Below are 23822 nucleotides of genomic sequence, written 5' to 3'. Positions count from 1 at the left end.
GTGTTTTTATAACTACTTGTCTAATTGTAATCCGTGATTACTTACTTTGTGGACTCCTTGTCCAGACCCTTCCTGAGACGCCTAGCCTCATCACGAGTTGGTCGCTAAACCCAGCGGTGTTACTGCCGGGGCTATTAGCCCTACCGCCAAACCCCCCCATCGATATTAGCGCCGGATCACAGGTTTGGCGGAACGGTTAGTCCCCATTGGGCACATTTGGGAATTTCCCATTCCCCATTGGGCCCAGTGGGGAATGTGTGGTGCTATTACCGCCGATGGTAATAGCGCTGAAAATCGGCAATCTGCCCCCAGTTCAGAGCTGGGGTAAATCCACCAAACCCGTGATTTGGTGGTCCCTTAAATGCGGCGGTAATAGCGTTAGCGCCGCATTTAAGGGTTACCGGCAAACTCGTGATGAGGCAGTTAGTCTTGACCACTCTCCATGCTAAATTAATTGGTTTGGCTACAGCTCCCAGAGTTGTCCCTGTTCACTGTCTAGGTTGGCCTCTTATACACCTGTCTACCAGGCCAGAGTATAGAAATCCAATCCTAACATTGCCCAAGCAATATCTGTCCCTTTGCCCCATCCTAAACTGAGATTGTTAATATTGGCTCGTATTGTACACCACCGTGACAACAGTCCTGAGCCAAGAGCAATTTGATTTATTTATTTCAACATTTGTGTAACACCCAGGCCCACAGGTATCACAGCGTTTGTACAGGGTAGTAACAGAGTAAAGACTTTACAGATATTACGTTAGTAAGAAGTAGTACAGGCAAAGTAGGAGACGGTCCAAGCCAGCGTCTCTGTGGCATCTAACAACTCGGCCGAACTCTTTAAAATCTTCAAGGAGTTGGCCAACCCTGCTGCAGTCTCTATCTCTCCTGTCGCCTCCCAGGCCCTTTGCACGGCCTTGGCCTCTCATTTCATCTACAAAACCCAGGACATCCTGTCCACCCTCCGTCCGCCCCCCCCCATTCTCTCTCGGATACCTCTGGCCCCCCTGCAACCACCTCGTCTCCCTCTTTCTCATCCTTTCCTATGTTCTCCCCCGACGAGATTTCCAGCCAAGTCTGATCTATGAAAGTCTCGTCAAAACAGGTTCTTCCCTGTTCGTCCAAAACCACCAAGGACCACATTGACACCCTTGGTCCCGTTCTGGCCAACATCTGTAACCATTCCTTCGCCTCTGGAGCTTTCCCTCCCCTCTGAGGCACTCTCTTGTGCACACTATTCTCAAAAAACCCACAGCTGACCCATCCTGCCCGTCTAACTATCGCCCGATTTCTATCACTCCTTTCTTGGTCAAACTCTTGGAAAAGCTGACCATCTCCCAGCTTAATCTTCACACCGACTCTGTTGGTTGTCTCCATGACCATCAGTCTTGCTTCAGAGCTGCCAGAAGTACGGAAACTGCTCTCCTGAACATCCGTGAAGACTTGCTCTCCAACCTTGACTCTAACATCCCTTCTGTCCTTATCCTACTCGATCTCTCTTCTGCCTTTGACACAGTCAACCATGACATCCTGCTCAACGGTCTCCGTGATAACCTGGGTGTCACTGATCAGGCCCTGGCCTGACTGACCTCTTTCCTCTCTGATCGACCATCCCAGGTGCAACTTAGGTCCTTCCTTTCCTCCATCTCACTCTCTACTTGTGGTGTTCCCCAGGGGTCTACCCTTTCTCCCTGGCTGTTCAACCAATACCTGGCACCCCTTGCCCACCGCATTGCCGCTCTCTGCTCTAACATTCAGTGCTATGTAGATAACACTCAGCTCGTTTTCAGGCTTCCCTCTGCCACCTCTTCTCCCTCCCTCATCTCTGACTGTCTGTCTGCCATCCAGGAGTGGGGTGCCGCCATTGATCTCTGCCTTAATGCCAGTAAGACAGAGATTCTCCTCATCGGCACACCTGCACCCTCCTTTCCAGTCACTCTCTGGCCGGCCTTGCCTAGCCCTCTTCCTGTTCCCACCTGTGAGGCTAAGAACCTTGGGGTCATCTTTGACTCCACACTTTCCTTTTTCCCTCACATCTCTGACGTCTCTAAGAAGTCAAACTACCAACTGCACCTCCTCAGAGGTATTCTTCCTTTCCTCTCCTTCCCCCAGAACCTTACTGTCTCTAGAGCTCTGGTTCTCCCTAAGCTAGTCTACTGCAACAGCCTCTTTCCAAATCTGCCTGCTTCTACTCTCCGTCCTCTGCAACTCATCTAGAACAGGACTGCAAGACCTGTCCTTGGCCTCAAGCCCTGGGATCATATCTCTCCAGCCCTGAAATCTCTTCATTGGCTACCAGTGGCTGCAGGGCTTTCTGGGGCCTGGGTCTAAAATACCTTCAACTCTCCCTTCATATATACCTTACCACTCGAGCTTTTCGCTCCCCCACCTCCAACTCCCTCAGGGTCAGTCACTTCTGCAAGCAACGAGCTGGGGGTCAATCTCTTTCCTTGGCTGGGGCCTCCCTCTGGAACAGCCTCACTGCCACTCTGAAAACTGAGGAGAACCATCTCCGGTTCCGGAAGCACCTCAAGACCTTGCTCTTTGCTTCTGCCTTCGCTCTTCCTCTCCTCTGTTGATCTGTCTGCTTCAGCTCCGTGCACCTGGCTACCCTCTGATTTTGGGCCCAGGTCCCTGCCCACCTAGCAACACACCCGCACTGCCTCCTGGCAACACTTGTACTTGGGTCTGTATCTGTAACCCTATAGTCCCCTTACCTGCACTTATCAGAGACCCCTTGTCTGCGGATTAAACCTTGCACTTGCCACCTTGCTGCCTGCACTACCAGTTGTTGTTGTTTTTATTCCTTGCTCAGCACTTCCCACCTCTCCCCCTTGCACTTCCCCCTTCCCTCTCCCCTGCACTTGTGCATTCTCAATTTCACTGGGACTAGTAAGATTGTTGTTTTGTCCTCTCTTGTTCCCCTCCCGTGCCTCGTCATGCTCTAAAAAACATGTGTATGAGCGCGATACAAATAAAATATCATATCATATCATAAAGTGTTAGTCATACTTATTGAATAACCAATGATATATGTCCCTACAACCAACTACATCCAAGATTCTTAATATCAGTCCCTTTGCTAATCCCACAGTATCAATTATAGTCTTTATTCATCCCACTACAAATGCATAATATATATGTTCCTTTGCCCATCCCACCCAAGCGGGCTTATATTTGTCCCTTCAAGATACTCAGAGAGTGTTAATAGTTGCAGGTTCTAACCATCCCATGCAAGAATGTTAATGTCTTCCCTATAAGGTGCTACTTCACCATTTCCCACCTGACAGCATTAATATCTGTCCCATTGCCCTAGTCCACCCAGGAAGAATCAGCATATTTCCATTCACCCAATGACATTAGACAGCATTGTCAACTTTTGGCGGTAAGGTGGAGGAAGTACCAACAGCTTTTTGCTGTAGGTAAATTCTTCATGTTACCACCAAACGTGTTGTAGAATGGTGCGATAACGTGGCGGTAACGGAATTAATGTCACATTACTGCCATTTTTACGTGCAGTGCCGTACTAGCAATGAGGCCCAAAGTGTTTCTATTGGCCCTTTCAGTGTTATAAACTTTCCCTTCACCCATCACCCAACAAGAACATCAATATCAATCCCCTCAATCTCTAACACTCAAGAATTCAAAAATGGCACCTTCATCCTATGCCTAGCATACAGTTAATCTCCTATGTTGGCCTATAACTAAGATGGGAGTAGTCTCGGCCATCAAACGATAAACAAAACAGTTCTAGTGGAGTCCGTCAAATCAAAATGGCCTCTGCTAACAAAACCTAATGCCTGCCCTATCTCTTGTAAAAAAAAGTGTAAAAAGGAGAAATGTATATAAAGGAAACATCAGTCTCCAAAAGAATAAAGATAGTTGAACCAGCCCTCCTTCTCTTGTTAAACCTCACAGAGTAAGGCTGTCCTTGTAGGCTGAATGACACACTAAGGCTCGGTTTCTGACACTCCCAAGGGTTCTAAACCGTGGATTGAGGCACGCCTGGCCTGCCACGTTAAAGTGTCTTTCTGTATTCCAACGTAAAGTTCACAAAGGTCCCCCTCTGCCGGGCTCAGACCTCTCACGTCATAGTTCAACACAAACTTTCCGGGGGGCTCCCTTCCCCAAGCGTATTGTACTTCGGGCCTCCCTCAATCGAACTCGGACCCCTTTCGAATGTCGAAGACTTTCGAATGTGCGTGGCTCTCTTTACAGACCGCCGCAGGACCACTTCGGACTCACAGTTCACCTTTACTCTCACTTAATTCACTTTTGCTGTTTATTTGCTTTATAGCTTCAAACAATGTACCTTTCATGGAGACTTTCGAATGAGCTAATTCCTTTCGCCGGACCACTCCATTACTTAGTATCGCTGATCTCACAGCTGCCATTTACTTCAAGGTTCATTCACAAGTCTGTCTTTCTTCCCGTCTCATCCACAAGTGTGCAGCCTTCACTTGTGATATAATGTTGCTACTTCATTCGCTTTAACACACACCTGTCTCTCAGGTCGCTTGCCAATTCACCGGCTGTCTGTGCTTCTTACTTGTTTTGCTATTTCCAATTCACAAGTCAAGGTTAGTACCACAGGCTTGGACTCGCCTCCCCAACTCTGCCTTTCACCCGAGAGGGTCGCTGGCGTCCTTGAAACGCAATGCAATCTTCACTTTGGGATCTGGTCTTTTCCACGTGTCTTTTGCTGTCTGTCGGAGGCAACGACCTCCAGTAGGGAACCCTTGGAGCTATCGGCTGGCTGCTCTCGTCCCTTGGTCCATTGCTCTGCTCCAGTAGGTGTGCCTTCGTCACAGAAGTTCTACTCGTACTCGTTTTCCGCCTGGCTCAGAGTGTGTCTTTAGGTGTTGCCTTTCATTCGTGTGAGGAGAGCTAACTGCTATCAGGTGTATGCACTTAGTGTAAAGTGCCTGACTTTGCCTGACCCGATTAACGGGACATGTCCAGTACGATGTGAAAGAGTTAATCTGGTTGTTCTTAGTCACCTTCTTCCTTGGCCCAGTGTAAAAAGGAGGGGGGAGTTAGGACTTCGGAAAATCCTACAAAATAGGATGGGGTAGATGAACATAAAAGGGAGGAATACCGCTTCTCACAATCAGCTGTCTCACCCCCACTCCATGAAGACCCCTCACCCAGGTGATCCTCCCGCACTGGTCCACCCCCAGAGTCTGGATCCAAAGGCGATGGCTGTGCCCTGACCACCTGAGAGAGAGATCCCTGGGGACTAGCGGGTGAGACACCTTCTGGTTTCTCACACCACCCCACCCCAATAGTGTATCTTTCCCTCTACCTAGAGATTGTTATTATATGCCACATCCCACCCCTCCCTGGCAGTAATCCTGGACTATGAGTATACATATGATATGATATGATATGATATGATATGATAAGTTATTTATTTATCAGCCCCTTAACCCCACCCCAAGAGCAACAATATATGTTCCTCAACTGTGCTCCACCCTAGGTTCTTAATATCGGTCCCTTTGCCCGCCCAACAACTAGAATGTCTATAATTGTCCTTTCATGATATCCGATCAGACAACATAAAAATGTATCCAAATAATCCCTGTTCTCAAACCTGGGAAGCTAAAACAATTCTGTGAATCGTATACACCATTATCGATGTTGAACGTGGACGTCAAGATTCTTATTGCCCTGCTTGCCAGAAGATGACGACACGTGATCTACTCCTTTATACATCGAGATCAGACCGGTTTTGTGCTGGGTAGAAATAGGTCCCTGAATTTGAGGAGGCTTTATTACGTCATTGATAGAACTCAGTCACATAATACTAATTATGCAGTGGCTTCGTTGGATGCTGTTAAAGCTTTCAATTCTGTACACTTGTACTGGATTTATGCTACTCTGCGTACATTTGGGGTTGGAGAGAGTTTCTTACAATGGGCAAAGTTGGTCAACACTATGCCTGTGGCTAGGGTCCAAACTGGTAGATCTATATCAGAACCATTGGGAGTTACAGAAAGAGACGAAACAGGGATGTCCATTGTCTCTGATGTTCATTTTAGTGCTAGAACATCTTGCAGTGTACTTATGGGTGGAGTTTGATGACGATGGAATATTAGTGGATGGGACAAGACATCTGTTCTTTCTATGTGTGGACAATATGTTACTATACATTCAAGAATCTGAGCATTACCTGCCACTTGTAATGGAGGTGTTTGATAATTTTACTAAGCTTTCGGTATAACTACAAGCTGTGATAAGTCATGCATTTTCCTGTTGACTAAGAAGAAATGTGAGGAATTACCTCAGATGGGCATCTGATGGGCGGTTTACTCCTTTAAGTATTTGGGAATTAAATTCTGCATGATATTGGTGATTCACTTGATTGCAATACGGTAAGAGCATTGGACAGAGTGGTATGATCAGTGGACATTTGGAGGAAGCTCCCACTGTCCTTGATAGGATGTTTGGCATCGATTAAAATGTTGGTCTTGCCTTGTCTCTTATATTATTTTAGGAATGTCACGTTTGCTATTCCTAGAACCTTTATGAAATTGGTGAACTCTTTGGTCACAGTGTTTATTTGGGGGTTGGGAGACATAGGATTGTGATGGAGACTCTTTGCTTGTGAAGGGAGGAGAGTGGAGTACTACACCCTTGGTTTGAACTATATTATTTGGCAGCTCAGATTCAGTCATTGGCTTGGTAACTATTCGATACAGATTTGATGCAGGCAGCTATTCGACTGGTTTTGCTGAAAGATGCTTTATGGATAACAGACAAGTGTTTACCATGCTGACCTTCTCTTTTGCTATTGGGCAGGATGCATTGGAGCAGAACACTGAGACTACTAAAGCTGCGCGACCTGTACTCTCCTTACATTCCACTTTTGGTCACCATTTGTAGAGAAATTAGAGATCTTAGGCTTATGAGGACATGGGAAAATATAGGGTTGGCTACATGGGGTGACGTCTTTCATGATCGGCTGTTAATAGAATTGTCAGTGGTGGCGAGGGAATACGGTCTACACTGGGACAATATTTGATATATATGAGGTTGGTGAAATTTGGTGGGAAAATATGGCCGGACTCGCCTGAGGAACCAAAGGTACATGAGACGCTTTCACTGCTCTACGAGTTAGAGGATGGCTGGAGACAGTTGTCAAGATTATACAAGGGGGCTACTGTCTGATATGAGTGGTGTGACGCCCAAGGTTAAACAAGCATGGGAGATGGCTTTGGGGTCAGTTATAGAGAATGTGGATTGGGTTAGGGCTTTGCTTGATGTTAGACAGGTCTCTAGAAATGCCCAACATAGACTTATACAATTGTATGTCCTTCATAGGACCTACACAACACCAGACAGACTGTTGAGATTCTCTATGCAGACATCTGCTGGCTGCCCTTGGTGTGGTACTGACAGAGCAGACTTCATCCATATGTTTTTCACGTGTCAGGTGATCCAAGGCTTTTGAAGATCTGTTCGACAGAATCTAGAGGGGGCGGATATAACTGCATTTCAATGGACCCCTGAAATGTGTCTATTAGGCATTTTCCCTTGCCCAAAGAAGTCTAGACATGTGATGAAATTGCTAGATCTGGTCTGTGTATTGGCAAAGCGTAGGGTAGCTATGTCATGGAAAAAAGCAGCAGGCCCAATTTTTGCCATGTGGTGGGAGGATATGAAAATATGGTCCCCAGCTGAGAATGTGGTGTTGTATAGAGCTGTAAAGAGGGGATCACATAAGGTTAATGACAATATGGCGGCCTGGAATGCCCTTGTGCAAGCCCTGTTTCGTCCCTCAGATGATTGACCTCCATGAACGATTAACCTGCTGATTGAATATCAGCAGATTATAACCCTTCTCCCTTTGTGCGTTAGGGGCACTTCTGTTAGAATACCTGAATTATGAAGACATCTGCATGAGTTGTGATTTAATTTGAAGATGGTAATGGGACACCTAGAAGGGGGTAATCTGTGATCTGCCTGTACATACCTTGATGGTTGCCGACAAGCTGTTTTGTGTGTATGTATTTATGTATTTTGTTTTTATTTGGTTGATATTGATGTATGTAGGAATGTGATTAATTTCAACCATTGTATCGCCATGATTGTTGGAAAACAATAAAAAGATTTAAACAAAAAATCCTATTCCTACATCCCACCCCAAAATCACCAATATATGTCCAGTCACCCTATATGATCAGATTGCATTGGTAGCTGTCCATTGAACCCATTCCACCAGAAAACCCATAATAACTGTCTTTTTACCATCCCGCCTGAAAGCCTTAACATCATTTGTCACTTTGACCCATCTCTTTTTGCCAGCAATGACTACTTCCTCTTCTCCCCATTGCACCCCAGATTGCATAAGACATGCAATTTGAAGTTCAGAGCTCCCACAGAGGGAGCACTCCTGCACTATTTCTTAATGTGTCTCTGAGACCGTATGCAGAATGAAATAAGATTTTGAGACACATGTGTTTCTACTTTCTATCAGCAAAAAAAGTGCCAGCAGATATTTGCAGTCCCTCAGAGGTGGAAAAATATTCTGGATCTACAAACACTGAAAAAACACAGACTCACCTCTCTTAGGGTGCCCATAGTTGTGTGATGCAAGGACAGCTGCTGCTTCAGTTCCCGATTGTCTTGCTGCATCTCCTTGACTTGAGTTGAGCCTTCTTTATGCCTTTCAACCTCTGCATTCAGCAGCCGGTTCTGTTGCTCTAACGTCACCAACTTTGCCTTCTGCTCCTCCAAGACCGTGTCTTTGGCTTCGGCTTGCTGTCTGAACCTGCGGCTTTCCTTCTCAAGCTGTTTCTTGTCCTTTTCAGCCTGTCCTAGTCGCAGCTCTATGTCCTCTTTGTCCTGTTCGAGGTGTTGGACTGAGGTCCGCTGTTCCTCAAGAAACCTTTGAAGGCGCTGGATCTCTTCCTCTGCCTCCTGCAGCTCTAACTCAGTCTCCACTGTCTTCCTGCGACTGTTCTCTAGCTGCTTCTGCATCCTCAGACTTTCAGCTTGAAGGGCCTGTAGACTAATCTCCCTCTGCTCGCCCTTCTTCACTGCTGCCCTCTGTCCCTCCAGGCTTCTCCTCAGGCTTTCCCTCTCCTTTTCGAGTTCCTGGTTCTCCTCTTCAAGCTGCCTCAGCAATGCATTTTCTAGTTTTTGTTGTTCCACCATTTTACGTAGCAGAATATTTTCCTCATCGAGTTGAGAATTCTCCTTCTCTGTGTCTTTTAACTGGTGTGAAACCTGCTTCATTCCGTCCAATGACCGCTTCAGGGCAGTGTTCTTCCCCTCCAGTTCTAGAAGTCTCTGCTCTAGAAGGCCGGCCTGTTGGCAAGTCACTTCCTGCTGAAGGAGCTTCTTCTGTAGCTGCTTGTGCTGGGTCTCTAGGTGATGGAGCAACTTTTCAGTCTCCTCCGACCGGGCTGTTCTTTCTCTTAGCTCTTCCACCTCCCTTTGAAGCTGCGCCCTTTCGTATTCCAACTTGCTGGCATGGACACTGTTTGCTGTCATGGTGTCATGGAGCACCTGGTTCTCCTTCTCTAAATCCTTTACCCTGGCATCAGTCCCCACCTGTGAACGCTGGCGGAGGGACTCCAAGGTCTGGCTCAAACGCTCATTCTGCAATGTCAGATCTCGGGACTGAAAAGAAAGAAAGGTTGGTCTTTATTAACTTCAACAGACCAGGAGATGCAAGGCACACAATCTTGCAAGAAATGTGTATACCATGAAAAAACAACTAAGCGATAGAAACTTATGTATACTTTTTAATGATGGCAAAGGATAATCACTTTGCCTTATGCAGATACTTTAAAAAGTATTTCAATTTGAAAGATCCCTCACTAGAGAATACATGGTACTTAAATTATTTCTACAGTACTGGTAGTGTTCATACATTTGCATGCCTTTTTGAATACCCCTTAGCCCTCGGCATCAAGCCATAGACTGCCTCAGCATCAGAGTGAATTACCTCAATGTCACAGCAAAGATCGCCTTGATGTCAGCAAGAGCTCCATGATTAATGTATGAAAGAGTCACTGCTCAAGAAATATCTCAATTTAAAGGTCAGATATTAAAGTTTCTTGCATCTAAAATTGCCAAATGTAAGAGAAGAGACACTCACCTCTCTGCTGGTCTGCGCTTGAAGGGTCTGCAGGGCTTGCTCCAGTCTTTCCTTCTCCAAAAGCATGCTGGAGCTTAATTTCTCTGCAGACTCCCCAAATGCCCTCTCTTGCTGGAGTTTCTCCTCCAGCTGTTTTACCTAAACACAAATGGTTAGTAAGGCTGGTGCACACCACAAGAAGGAGCAATAAAGGACAAGTATGGTAATCAGGATAAACCATCCATGTTCTGAGACAATACATTTTGTAAATATAGCCACTTTCTAGAGCATCGCTACAGAATCACCCCAGAAACAACTTCACTGACACACACTAACAAACACTCCAAAATAAATATAACAGACCCAAAGCAACATTAAGTTGACTACATGCACTGTATCCCTACACAATATGAACACTCAGAAAACACATAATTTCATAAAACCAACCATTACCAGACAACCACACAAACTCACACAAATGCAACAACATGACAGAGGTGTAAAATGCAGACATACAAGATACCTACTCTTATAAAATTCGAACCCTTCCCAAAACCACGTGTCAGCTGAGATAAACCCAACAAACCCCATAAACATATATACTGTCATACAAACTATGCCTTCTCAAACCTATTCAACCCTGTTAAGATGGATTTCCAAAATCATGCTCGGGTGGATTTTGGGAGGCCAAGCTATTATGGTGAACAGGAAAGACACTCAATTCTAGCCAAACCCAATCAAGGTTGGTAGCACAGCGGTAAGGCTTAGACTTTTAGGAGAAGATAGAAAGCATTTGATTCAATAACCAGGGTACAACTGGTAAGTACTCATTTACATAAAGTTCAGTAGTAACACTTTCGAGCAAACATAAAATAATTCCCTAGCACTCAGTAAGTCCAGCCCTAAAATAGTTTGGGGCCTTGTGCTCTAAAATCACAAGTTCCAAAATTATACCTTTTAGGTAGGTTTACTATGTGATTTGACGATGCCAGTGATTATGACTAAAAGTTCAAAAAGATAAGTGTAGTTCAGTTTAGTAGCTCTCTCAAACCCACTACTCTAGGATAAATCTATGAATTAGGAAAGAATTCTTGACCAGGTTAGCACTAAACTAAGTCAGGAAAGACAGAGCTAGGAACAGGACTTTACAACCATGTAAACCTATTGTGAAAAGGGGGGAAAAGAAACAGGTATGTTAACTTACCCCCCTGACAGAATCAGGGTTTTGTTGCCCGTGTCCATAGCCCACCTCCACCTAGACCACCCCAACGCCCCACTGATAAGAGACAGCTAGGAGGCAAGAAAAGAGGCAAAGGGGACGGTGCAGTCATACATGACGATCCCCCCCAGGCTGCAGAAGTAAAGAAAAGAAGAGAGTGAGTAAAGAAATGCAGAAACCCACCTTACCCACTTCCCAGTAGCAACACCCACCTAATGTTCAACAGGTGTAGCGGTAAACCTAACCAAAACACAAAACACCCTCCTTTCACCTGATTCCATAGGCCAGGAAACCTGCCTGACGGCACTTGGTTCAACAATAGGAGTAAGTGCGACGGGCCTAACATGCAGGCATGCCAACGCATCTAAGGAATTGGAAGGAAACAGTACAAAAGGGTAAACAGAATAATCCACCAAGGTTCCAGATCTGGTTTACAAGGTGCACCTTCATGCATAAAATGAACATGTCCAGTTAATGGAATCCCTAGAAAGTGGAAACAGACAAGAAACTCAAAGTAGCATGAGTAGGGTACAGGCAGACTAACCTCCCTAGAAAAGTAGCCCAGGGACCATGGGGGTCCCAACACAGCCAGGAACAGTAACAGGGGGGAAAGATAGAAAGGTCAGGGGAACGAGGATAGAGGGATGAGGAGCAAGGTAATAAGACAGTATCAGCACCTATACAGATAAAGGGCCAGCGAGTGTCCAGGCAAATGGTAACAGGGTTCAACAGTTCCACAAGAAATAAAGATGCAAAGGAGCCCCAAGTGGCCTGCGACATCAAGGAGGTAGTAAGGAAAACAGAACCAAGTCACCACAAAAAACAAGAGCTCACTGAATCATTGAGAACTTCCTTGCTAACGGCAACCGTCTATTGACTACGCGGCATTGAGACGCTGCCCAGGTACCGCGTCACAAGACACATTACACATCATCGGTATGTTGAGGCCAGCCGTAATGCAAGTACCTCCAGAAAAGCTGGGAACTGTAGTGTATTTCGGTCTCTTAGCCACCAGGGGAGCTGCCAGGAACGATGCTGCAACCTGTGCAATCCTCGTACAGCGTGAACCTGACATTTCTCAGAGACCACTGCTGAGGTTACAGATTGCGTTGGGGATACAAGGTCTCATTATAACATTGCTGGTATCCTGGCGGTAGTGCTGCCAGGCTACAGGCAAATGTTGTTACTGTTTCCGGCACCCTGTCTGGCTGCATTGCCGCCGAATTACGGGCACCGGAGTGATGGTGTTAATCCCCATTCATGGAGTCCGAATGGACTCCATGAGGGGACTTTCCATCATTCCCGGCACCGGCAATACCAGTGCCGGTAATGACAGATTGTTTTGCCGATTGGGCACCTGCCTCACATCCAGCTCTTAGCTTGAGGTAACATAGGTGCCCCACCGGCAAACCTGCAGTCGGTCGGTCTGGTAATGTGCCAGTATACATCAATATCTGCTCATTTTTTACCGGACCGGACGACTTAGAATAAGGCCCACAGTCTTCTATGCTTGGTCCGGTCGAGGGCGGCCCATGGCTCGGGGTGCAGAGGTCACTTACAGATTCGGGATTTCGTTTTGGTCGGTCATGGTACTTGAATTTCGATTTCAGGCCCCTTCCAGCTGAACACCCCTCCAAAGGAAAAATTAAGACTCCTGCGGAGTGCAGATAGTGACGAAGACAGATTGCAGTGGGAGTCACCATGGTCAGGTGGCAACAGGCGATCTTCAAATGACGAACAAAGGAGCAGGTCATGCACAGCTTCCTTTTACACAAGTAGATTGCAAATAAAGGCATCTTGTAGTAAAAGCTGAAGATCCGCCAAGTTCCAAGGATGCATGAAGGAATGGCAATGGCTGCAGCGAGGTAGCACAGGTCAGTCCACTGATTGGTGCAGGGAAACATCAAAAGGCTCAGAAGGGTAGGCAAATACCTGAGCTGGGGTTCAAGACTAGTTTTTCCCACCAGTCCTGGGGTCGAAGCACTGACCAGGGTCTTCTTGAGATCAGGCAGAAGAGCAGGGCTTCACAGGACAACACTAGAGTTGGTGTGGGTCAACTGCAGGTGTCATCCTCTAGTCATCAGCGGGCTACACTAATTCATAGGGATCTTGGCTCCAACGATGATCAGTGGAATGGCTGCAGGAGTCCTCCTTTTATTCTGGATTTAAACTCAAAGCTCACCCATGTGCATCAATGGTAAGGAACTGCACCATTCAAACTGGCAGTGGCTATCCAACCTTGGATAGCCACTGGCCACACAATCTGCCCTGCAACAGACATTTGGGCACCAGGATGTGGACTGGGACCAGGCAGCCCCAGCCCCAACATTCAGCCCCACACACGGGCCACCATTTAGCATGCTAAAGCAACAGCTTTCCTGGGGAAAAGGCATTCCATATAAGGCAATTCCTGCCTTGAAAAATGCCAAATAACAATATGGACAAAAGACAGGCATACATCTCGTTGTACAGCAATCTTACAATACAAGCTACTCTTAGAAGCCATTTGTGGTAATTACAAAAGTGCATGGCGGTATAAACTAATAATGAGCACCATAGTCTCTCGGCACTGATAGTCTTATAGACTGATCAGTCGCCCTGTAAAAATCAGCACACCGTGAGGGGAAGTAAAGCAGAAGGCTTTACTTAGGTATGCACACTTTTCTTCTTTTTTTCTAAAGAAAACATTTGCATCGAATTATATCAGTCGAATTACAGTCTGGTATGCTGCTGATGTAGCTACCTTTTTACCTACAGAATATATCTTTTTGCTCTCCTTATCTGGCGGTGCTTCAGAAGAGGCTAAAGGTGTTCCTGCCCTCTTGCGGGTAGTGGCGACTACTAGTGAGTCTGGTTTTATATGCCCTTTGATGTAAAGGGGGTCTGTCAGAACGGGTTTAAACCTCTTCCCTATGCAGGGATTACCTGCTTTTGTGAGTCTAGGAGAGGTGAGAGAGGGAATAAGTCTTCTTTTAACTGACTGCAATAGGGGTATATATTGCCCTATTTGTTTCTTTACATTAAGGATTTATTCCACGACATCTGTATCTTCCTCACACTCATGTGTTTCTATTTTGAAGTAGTCTGCTGCCTTTTGGTAAAAGTTAATTGTATAGCATATTGTAGTCTATTGGGGAGGATGACAGAACAGGTAAGTCATCAAGGTCATCCCTGGATTTTCCTCAAACGTGTCTTCTCATCTTCAGTAAATGCTTCCATCTCAATAGTGTCCTCATATGTAGGTTCCTGTTTTGCTTTTTTTCTGTGATACAACCTCTTCAGAAATAATGTGCTTTCTCTTATACAAAAACTCCATAAAGGTGGACATTTTGTTCATAGTTTGTACAAACCTGTCCTTTTTCCATGAAGTGGAAGATGATATAGGTGGAAAGAACACCTCTTCCACCTGATCCTCTTGCTCCTCACTCTGAGGGGGCTTTTTCATTTTTAAAGACTCAGTAATGGTAGTGGGACTGTATGCGTGACTGGACATTTGAATTTTAGCAACCGGCGCCAAAATTGTGGATTTCAGTGCTTGAGTTTTCTGTTTTGTAGTCTGAATATCTAATTTCATAGCAGAAGAAGTGATTTTTGGTGTCTGTGACTGTTTCGAATTCTGGGTCAAGTGAGAACCATTCAGGGAAGAGGATTTAAGTTTCAAAAATTCTTTTCGGCGTATGCATTGAAATGGTAATAAAGTGTTTTTGTGTATCAGTGTGTTTAAACTTGCTTAGCATACCTGTGTTGGATGCCGATTTTGGCCGGTCCCCATAAGAATGCTTTATTTGTTTGGTCTTGTCGCCAGGGGAAGCCGTCATAAAATCGCTTGATGTCTACTCTTTGGAGCTGGGGACTGGCTCATGGGAATCAAAAGGTTCCCTATCGGATGTCTCCATGGTGACACTAACAGTTAATTCTGCCGGAATCCCCATGGAGTCCTCTGGACCCCATAAATGGGGACTAAGACCGCCATACCACCACTTGTAATTACCAAGTGGTGGTAACAGTAATTCCATATGGTGGTATTCCAGTGGATTTACCACCCGAACACCGTCAAACTTGTAATAAGGCCCACAATATTCAACAATATTCAAGAACCACATGTACCAAAATGTAATCACACAAAAACTGAACCACAAAAACAGTCAACAAACTAGGCAACACAACATAAGCATACTACAACCTGAATTCAGCCAAACCAAGTAGCATAATTCAGTGCAAGGTATTTACAGGGCAAACAAATGTAGCATATAGCACCAACATTCAACCACAAAAGGAAGTATAATACAGGTGAAATGCAACACAAGCTCAACAAAGGCAATATATCAACACACAGCCACATACGGTGATACAGAGGCAAAGAACTAACAATGAAAGATTACACCACAAAGAGAAAAATCCCAGCCAAAACCTAGAAGAAAAGACATGATGAGCAGAGAAGAGATGATCTAACTGGATTCCTAGACCTCACTGTGATTACCGACTGGGCCAGGCTGTGATTCTCCTGCTGCAGAGCTTGGGTCTGGACGTTTATCATGGCCTGGTCCCGGCAGGCCAACGTATCCTCCAACACCTGGAGGCGCTTCCGCAACTCCTGGTTTTCTCTCTCTAGGCTCAGTAGTTGGCCACATGACACCTCGTTCACCTCGTAGCTAAGAGATTTCAGCTCACTGTACACTGTAAGTGAAAGCAAAGTAGTGACATTCAGTATGAGAAGAAAGAGAGATGGAGGGAGAGAAAGAAAGAAAGAGAGAGAGAGAGAGAGAGAGAGAGAGAGAGAGAGGGAGAGACTGTGACCGCTCTATAGCTTTATACTTTTTAGGAATGACTATAGATGTATGGATGCATGGGCAGGGCAGGGTATACAAATATGCACCTCTCCGAGATGGCAGAGAATGTCATAACCACAAGGCCAATGGCTCCTGTGAAGGAAATGAGCAATTTCTGCCAGTGAGGAACAATTGCTCTGCTGATAACTTTTTATGTTTGAGACTCTGTTATAAAGGAGGAATTCGTTTTCACTTTTACCTTGTGTTATTAAAGTTCCCTAATGATATGCTGAATCACACAGCGGGACTATAGAGAAGCCAAATGCCCCCCTATCTATTCGAAGAAGTAAAGCACAGAAACATGGATAGAAGTGGTTTTCGAGATGAGGGAGTTATATCATTTAATTTCTGATAAAGTACTAAATATCCATTTTCAGACAAAGGGCGTACTAAAAATTAAATTGTAAAAATGAACGAAAATAAAAACAATGAACAGTTTGTTGCTGCGGTTGGACATAAAAGTGGCACTGGGTGCAGAAGAATAAGCTTGGTTGCATCTTTTAAGAGAGGTAGAGGGATTGTTAAGCACCCCGTCAAGTTGAACATTTATTTAATTAGAGAGGGAAGAAATTGATAAATTGATATGTGTGTCGACTATTTGCTATATTTAATTCTGCCACATGAACAAATGAAATAAGTCTGAGCTAGGGTAAAGATATTGGGCCTCATTACGACTTTGGAGGCAGCCATGCCCTTAATAAGTCTCCCTGTCATTATGTCCCTATATACCTTACTTAAGTTGTATGGTATAGGGCAGCCGCTAAGGTGCCCAGTCGCAGCGGTGCCTCTCAGCGTCCCCATTGTTGCCCTCTGGTGGTTCTATGACCCTTCACAGGTTTTAAGGAGTAGGGTGGAGGCAGCCAGACTTAGTTTTAGCTTCACCAACGGTGCAAGTCATGTTACTGCCTTGGAAGCCCAATGTACCGTTTTGCTAGCCATTGGGGTACCAATGTATTTTTTTTAATCCTGTTCATCTCTGCCACTTTGTTTTTATGGGCTTCCTTTGTTCAGGGTAACCACGAGGTAGGCTTAAAATTGTAGTTCTGACCACATGGGCTGTTTGTGGGCCCACCATGGCAGCCTCCTTATTAGTACTGACTGGTTTGGGCTCTCCCTCTAGCTTCCTCTGGGGGTGGCTTTGGCTAGGTGGCAATTGCATTGACCAACTAGTATCATTGGCCATCTGACTCTTTATCCCAACGCTCTTTAGTGATTGATTGGCTGGCCTTTGGCCAGCCAGATTGTGCAAGGTATTAAGGCTTGTCTCGTCACTGCCCTTCTCTCTCTTGTTGTTTTGTTCAAGCAACTTGGAGGCGGCAGGTCTGTTGGCCTGCTGAAGGAGTTTTCTTGCCGGTTCCAGCAGTATTTGCCATATTTAAAGCGCCCTCTTGGCAACATCTCTCTCTTGTTGTTTTGTTCAAGCAACTTGGAGGCGGCAGGTCTGTTGGCCTGCTGAAGGAGTTTTCTTGCCGGTTCCAGCAGTATTTGCCATATTTAAAGCGCCCTCTTGGCAACATTTGCTAACTGCAGTTGGTTGGGAATGTCCCGGTTGTTTATTTTTTGGCCTCTAAAGGTCCAGTCTGGTCTTCCTGAAGGCTCTTGCTGAGTCCTCACATCCGTGGGGTCGAGCCCGCCACTCTGGAACGGTTTTCTGGACCGTTTACTGTTGCGTCCAAACGTTTCTCAAAAGGATCCTCTGCTTGGCCGTGGGTTGCTGCTGGTGTCCCGATGGGTTCTGAGACTTCACCACCCTTCCATTTCTTCAGCTTAAGATGCCTGAGGGTGCCTCCAGCCGCTGTGCCGCTATGCTGCCTTCTTCTTTTGTCCACCGAGAAACCGGGAGGTGACATTTCCACTTCTGGCTTCAAGGTCAATGCTGTGGAAAAGAGCCTTTGTTCCTTTCATGGGTCGCTGGCATTGTCTCTGGCACAGAGTGCAAGTCCCTGGGAACCGAATCCTGGTACTGCACCTTTAGAAAGAGGCCATTTACTGTTGTTTCGTACTACTAGAGTTATTTTCTTCAAAACCACTGATGTGAATACCTACCTTTGGATCCTGGGGTGAGCGATTATTCATGATGTGACCTCTGTTCTGGGGCAGACATTCTTTGGAGGCAAGTCTTTACTGCAATTCCCACAGACTTCTATTTGGGGTCCATCTGCTTTGTTGCAACTTCCTCTGTGGGCTGGGTCCATGCTTTGACCTCTGGAGCAGATCTTTGGGGTCTACTATGGCCGTCCCTGGGGTTGCTCACCACGGAATCCACGCCTGAGGGGTTAAATTAACTTACCTCAACTAAAACGGTTGACCCATTCACTCTTCTACCATTCGTTCCTATGGAACTTTTAACCTGCTCTACAAATCTGTAAAATTGACTTTGGGGTACTTACCTGCCTGTGGACATTTTCCCCAGACCCCTTAAGGTTTCAGTGAGCTCTGTGCCAAGCATTATAATTTTGGTACTTACCTTTGATTTTTGATTCATTTTTAAAGACATGCTCTGCATTTCATCAATGGGGCTGTATTTTTGACATTGTGGCTAACCTTGGCAAATCTGTAAATATATCTGTCCATGTTACCTAGACTTTAAGAGAGGTTGGGCTTCCCTTTCTTGTCAGGTGGTTTAGCCTTTTATCAAGGTAGGCACCGAATAAGCACGACAAGCACTGTTTGCTGGGAAAGAGTTCTTCGCGGGGCCGCCGCGTTCCAAAAGGATTTTCTTACTAATTTGCTCGGACTGTCTGCCGAGTAGTTCGTGTTGCCGTGCCGTGATTTACAGAGCAGCGGACGTCTTCTCTGGTTGCACCGCCTTGCCTGGACTAGAAACTAACAAAGGGCTTTCCCTGCGTGAATACTCCGCCCCACTCTGGCGTGCTCATTGTTGGGGAGGAGCATAAATACACCGGCACCAGCGCACCCACGCGCGCACCGAATAAGCACGAGAAGGACTGTTTGCTGGGAAAGAGTTCTTCGCGGGGCCGCCGCGTTCCAAAATGATTTTCTTCCTAATTTGCTCGGACTGTCTGCCGAGTAGTTCGTGTTGCCGTGCCGTGATTTACAGAGCAGCGGACGTCTTCTCTGGTTGCACCACCTTGCCTGGACTAGAAACTGACAAAGGTGACTGTTGTGCACGTTGTGCATTTGTTGAGAATTGTGCACGTTGTGCACGCTGTGCTGTACCTATACTTCTACCATTATTCATTTTGCTTAGCCGTTACCGGACATACACCTCTCTCTCCTTAATTCCTTTAAGGGCTTTCCCTGCGTGAATACTCCGCCCCACTCTGGCGTGCTCATTGTTGGGGAGGAGCATAAATACACTGGCACCAGCGCACCCGCGCGCGCACCGAATAAGCACGACAAGCACTGTTTGCTGTTCGCGGTGCGCGTCGCGGGACACGCTGGTGTCGGTAAGCCTTTCTCGCATGATAATCTGAGGATTTTAATCTGTAGGGTAGAATGATGCTTTTTGATTGTTCCATTACCCCTTAGTGACCTCAACTTTCAAGAACTTTGTGAGACTAATCCTAAGCTCTGGATACCTATTAGCTCGTGGGGAGGAGGGACGCCGGGCTCAGCAGAAGCTGTTAAGGGTAATCGTTTGACTGCACGGGACGGTAGAGGGCAAACAGCTGTATATGGTCTAATACGCAGTAAAAAGGCTGCATCATTTAAGTGTTTCCTGCTGGTTTCATAACTCTAACACAGGACACTACATTCTTTCTGTCTAATTATTCAAAGTTTGGTGTTTAAGACTTCTAGATTGTAAGTTTTCGGACAGGTCTGGGTCTCTATATGCCCCTCAGTATTAAATAACATCTGAAAGGTGTATTGACACCACTTATTTGTATTAGTTCAAGTCCTGAAGTCATTTATTTTGGTAGACCCCAAATATAATAACTCCACACAGATATATAAAAAACAGTTACATCCTTTTCCTTCCTATTCACTTGGGATGTCAACACGCCGAAATAGCGTTGAGTATGTTTACTCTAGAGGGGCTGCAGCTGGTCCCTCCACTAGGAGCTCTACCACACAGGGAACCAGACTGTACGATGATATTTTGTCAGCTCCTTTAATATTTACACCAGTAAAAAACACATTAAGAATGGCTATGAATATGCCATTACCGCCGTCCCCTCCTGAGCCGAGCGATTCAATGCTACTTGAGTCAGAAGCAATTGTACACTTGTCTATTGTTTCCATCAAAGGCCCTATGCAGGCCCAAGAAGACGAAATAATAGATCCTCTTCTGATTGATGGGGAGACCAGGGAGGAGGTTGTAACTGTGCCAGAATCCTCTTTCCTGGATACTCCTCCTGATTTCTTTTCAGCTGACGCAGATCTGAGAGATCTTACTCAGCACACACTTGAATCCTCTAATCCCTTTAATGAATTGAACCTGGGTAACACATCTGAGACTAGTACGCTCCTACGGGACATATTGCAAGAACTTAAAGTCCACTTTACTGGATTTATGGAAAACCGTATTCTAATGGATAGACAAATTGCTCAGACTAACAGATTTATTGAGGCACTTGAACTTTTGCCCACAAAAATCATCACTAAACTGATGGTTACCGGCTTACTTCCCACCAGGGTTGAGCCGGACAATCCTGCCTTAAAAAATATGCCAGCCCCACAACTGAATCCTGAGGCTCTGAAAGCTTCTGATGTACTACCTATATTTAAGACTAAAAATCTTACAGAGGCAGAAGAGGGGAGCGGGCAAACAAAACAAGTCAACAAAAACAAAAATAAAAATTACCAGAACAACAAAAACAACCGGAAGAAGGGACATGCGTCCTTCTTTAATAAAAGAAGCAAAATTGCGAAAAACATTTGGAAAAATCTAATAGCAGAAGAACCGACTGGGACTTCTGACCTAGAGGCTGATAAAGAAGAACCTCCTTACAATGGACAGGAGGGAGAGTATAGTCATGCGAAGAACTCTCTGACTGATGCAATGTCCCACAAGAGTTTGACTTCAACATTAGTCATGGGACTCAGTAACACGAAGGAAGATGTAAGTACTGAAAATAAAGGCACAAAACCCCAAAAAGAGACATATGATCTCTTTACAAAACCAAAAAATCCAAAGCTAGACCATATTACCACCTCCTTGAACCCACTGGCAAATGAGTTTTTGACAAATATCACACCGCAGGTGGCTCAAATTCCAGAATCAAGAGATTTAGCAACTTCAGTTCCTCCCACCCAAGAAAATTGTGTAGAGGATCTCCCCATGCAAAAGGCCCCTGATACTAGCCCTCGTGAGACACCTGCCTTGAGTGGAACCCAGATAAAATCCCTTATTAATGCTGCTGTAGAAGCGGCTTTAAAGGAGAGACATTCTTATGATCCTTTGGCCATAAATCGTTCCACTGGTGTGACTAAGCCATTGACGATGGGGCCTCAAACTACTTTGGGCCCATTGGCACCCCAAATCCAAAAGACGACTAAAGAAACTGGAGTAATGAATTCAAACAAAGAGAAATATTCTGTGAGCCCATGTGTGATGAAGAAATCAATTGGTAATCCATCTACCGCGCCTTCTTTGACCGAAACGGAGGTTAAACTGCTTATAAGTACTGCAATCGCAGATGCATTGAAGGATAAAACATTGCAGGAAGCACAGGCCTCTAACGTCTTGGCCGGTATTTACAAATCACCACAGCCTAAGCAGCAAGTGATTAGGGAAGGGTCCCCCACTTTGAAGGTTACGGATTTTACTACATCCATCCCAATGGAAACATTCCCTTCACCCTCAGAGCCGTCGCTCTGTATCCCTGCTAGACCACCTCGACCATTAAGGGAGGCTGTGGAAGGGAGGGTGCCAAAACATTACATGGATACAGAACTTAAACATATCCCTTGGAGAACCCCATGCTTTTTGTATTTTCCAAGTATTCTAATTTTCCCTCTCTTTGAGTGTGGCTTTCAGCCTTCTATGAATAGAAATAGAACTCTGCAGCTTCTTAATGATATTCCCAATTTAGCAAATTTGACCACTGCAGATATCAAAAGGATGGATTTTTTACATCCCTACTGTTATGACCATGTTAGAATTGTATTCTACTCTAAACTGGTATATCGGAACGTTCTCTTGGAGTTAGATGAATTTAACAAGAGGGATTTCGATATCCTAAATTTTGGAGATGGAAGTTTGCAACCGGAATTACCTAAACTCAACCAAGCACAAAGACCTGGAGGCTTGAGTGATCCGGAGCAAAAAAAAAAAGAGTCAGAGATCCTCCAGGAGCACGACTCAAACTGGAGATGGCTAGCCTCGAGCCTGAGAGACTCCATTGCCAGATTGCAAAATCTAAAGCAGTAACAGTAAGTACTCATGTTTCTATTCTCTCCTGGAATTCAAGAGGGAATTCTCATCTGTCGTCTTGTGTGGAATTATGTAATTATTTGAGAACAAAAAATATTATTTGCATACAAGAAACGTGGATGACCTCGCCCACTCAGATAGACGGTTTTGAATGCCATCACCTTCTCGCCTCCCAAGGGAGTTTAGGCCGACCCAAGGGGGGACTCCTATTAGCAATAAAGCTGGGCTTGGGCATTAATATTGTTGAAACTTTCACCATTTCCCCTGTGGGATTAGGTGCGATCCTAAAGCTTGAAAACTTTAACTATATACTAATCTGGAACATATATTGGTCACCAGGAATAAACATCTTTGAAACAACCTCAAAAATGGAAGAAATAATGGAGAAATACCTTTATATCTATCCAGGTATCCAAATTGTAATAATGGGGGACCTGAATACTAATCTATTGTTGGAGACAAACGAAATATTCACCTCCTTGAACCCTACACTCTTCCTCACAATGGGGGACCAAGGGGAAACTCAGGATCTTCATTTGAAAAATTCCATGTACAAAAAAGGAGATCGATTAGGTTGGTCAACATTATTCAAAAACTGGGGCCTGAAATCGGCTCACCTAATCCTGAACCCCGACGTCCCATATATAACTTGGACATCAGGGACCAGGTCTTCTCCTATTGACTATATGTATGTTTCCACTGCCGTTTTTAATTTGATTGAAAGCTTTGGACTAACTCCCTCCCCTAAAAGTGACCATAAGATGCTGGAATTGAATCTCAGCATCGGTATAAGAAATCCTGAACCCCTGGAGAGGCTTCAGAATTTGCTTATAAATAATGGAAGTAATAGGATTTGTTGGCATCCGGGAAATGTTTCTAAATGTAATAACCTCTTCTGTAAAGAACAAACAGATTCCACTTATGAGGAAAAAATGATGAGGTTCACACATGACCACTTTGGCCCATATATTAAAACCTTAATTGAGAAGTCCACAAAAAAGACGGGTAACCTTCCCTCCAAACAACATTTACATAAATATGATTCTGCTGTTTATTTAGCAAAAATTGCGCTGCGGCGCGCTCTAAGACAAGTACATCGTCTGAATATAGATGATGATATCAAACGAAGGGGGATTAAAGGTATCAAGCAAGTTTACAAGAACTGGTGCAAATCACATAAACATAAACTACTTCAAGAAGATAATGAGGAAATGCTGATTTAATTAAAAAATAATTCCACCAAGCATTTTTGGCAGCTCATAAACAAATCCTCTAGATCTTCTCAAACTCTCAATCTGAATCCAATTAACGAGCTTATATGGAAAAATCATTTCGAGAACTTATATGGTG

At 45.0% G+C, this 23822-nt stretch overlaps 1 protein-coding gene across 3 annotated transcripts in view; it reads right to left on the bottom strand.

Annotated features, from left to right (window-relative positions):
- CCDC88B (coiled-coil domain containing 88B) overlaps positions 1 to 23822 on the bottom strand; it is a 1445666-nt gene that overhangs the window by 854577 nt on the left and 567267 nt on the right. For all 3 annotated transcript variants that reach the window (XM_069645149.1, XM_069645150.1, XM_069645151.1), the window contains exons 13-15: positions 15784 to 15980; positions 10106 to 10243; positions 8563 to 9624 (exon numbers count right to left, since the gene is read on the bottom strand). In XM_069645149.1, coding sequence (XP_069501250.1) covers positions 8563 to 9624; positions 10106 to 10243; positions 15784 to 15980 — 1397 coding nt within the window. The remainder of the gene's footprint in view (positions 1 to 8562; positions 9625 to 10105; positions 10244 to 15783; positions 15981 to 23822) is intronic.

This window comes from Ambystoma mexicanum, chromosome 2p (assembly GCF_040938575.1).
Source record: "Ambystoma mexicanum isolate Mex_15411 chromosome 2p, UKY_AmexF1_1, whole genome shotgun sequence".
Taxonomy (NCBI): domain Eukaryota; kingdom Metazoa; phylum Chordata; class Amphibia; order Caudata; family Ambystomatidae; genus Ambystoma; species Ambystoma mexicanum.
Note: the sequence above shows the minus strand (reverse complement) of the source record. Positions and strands in the feature narration are given on the sequence as shown.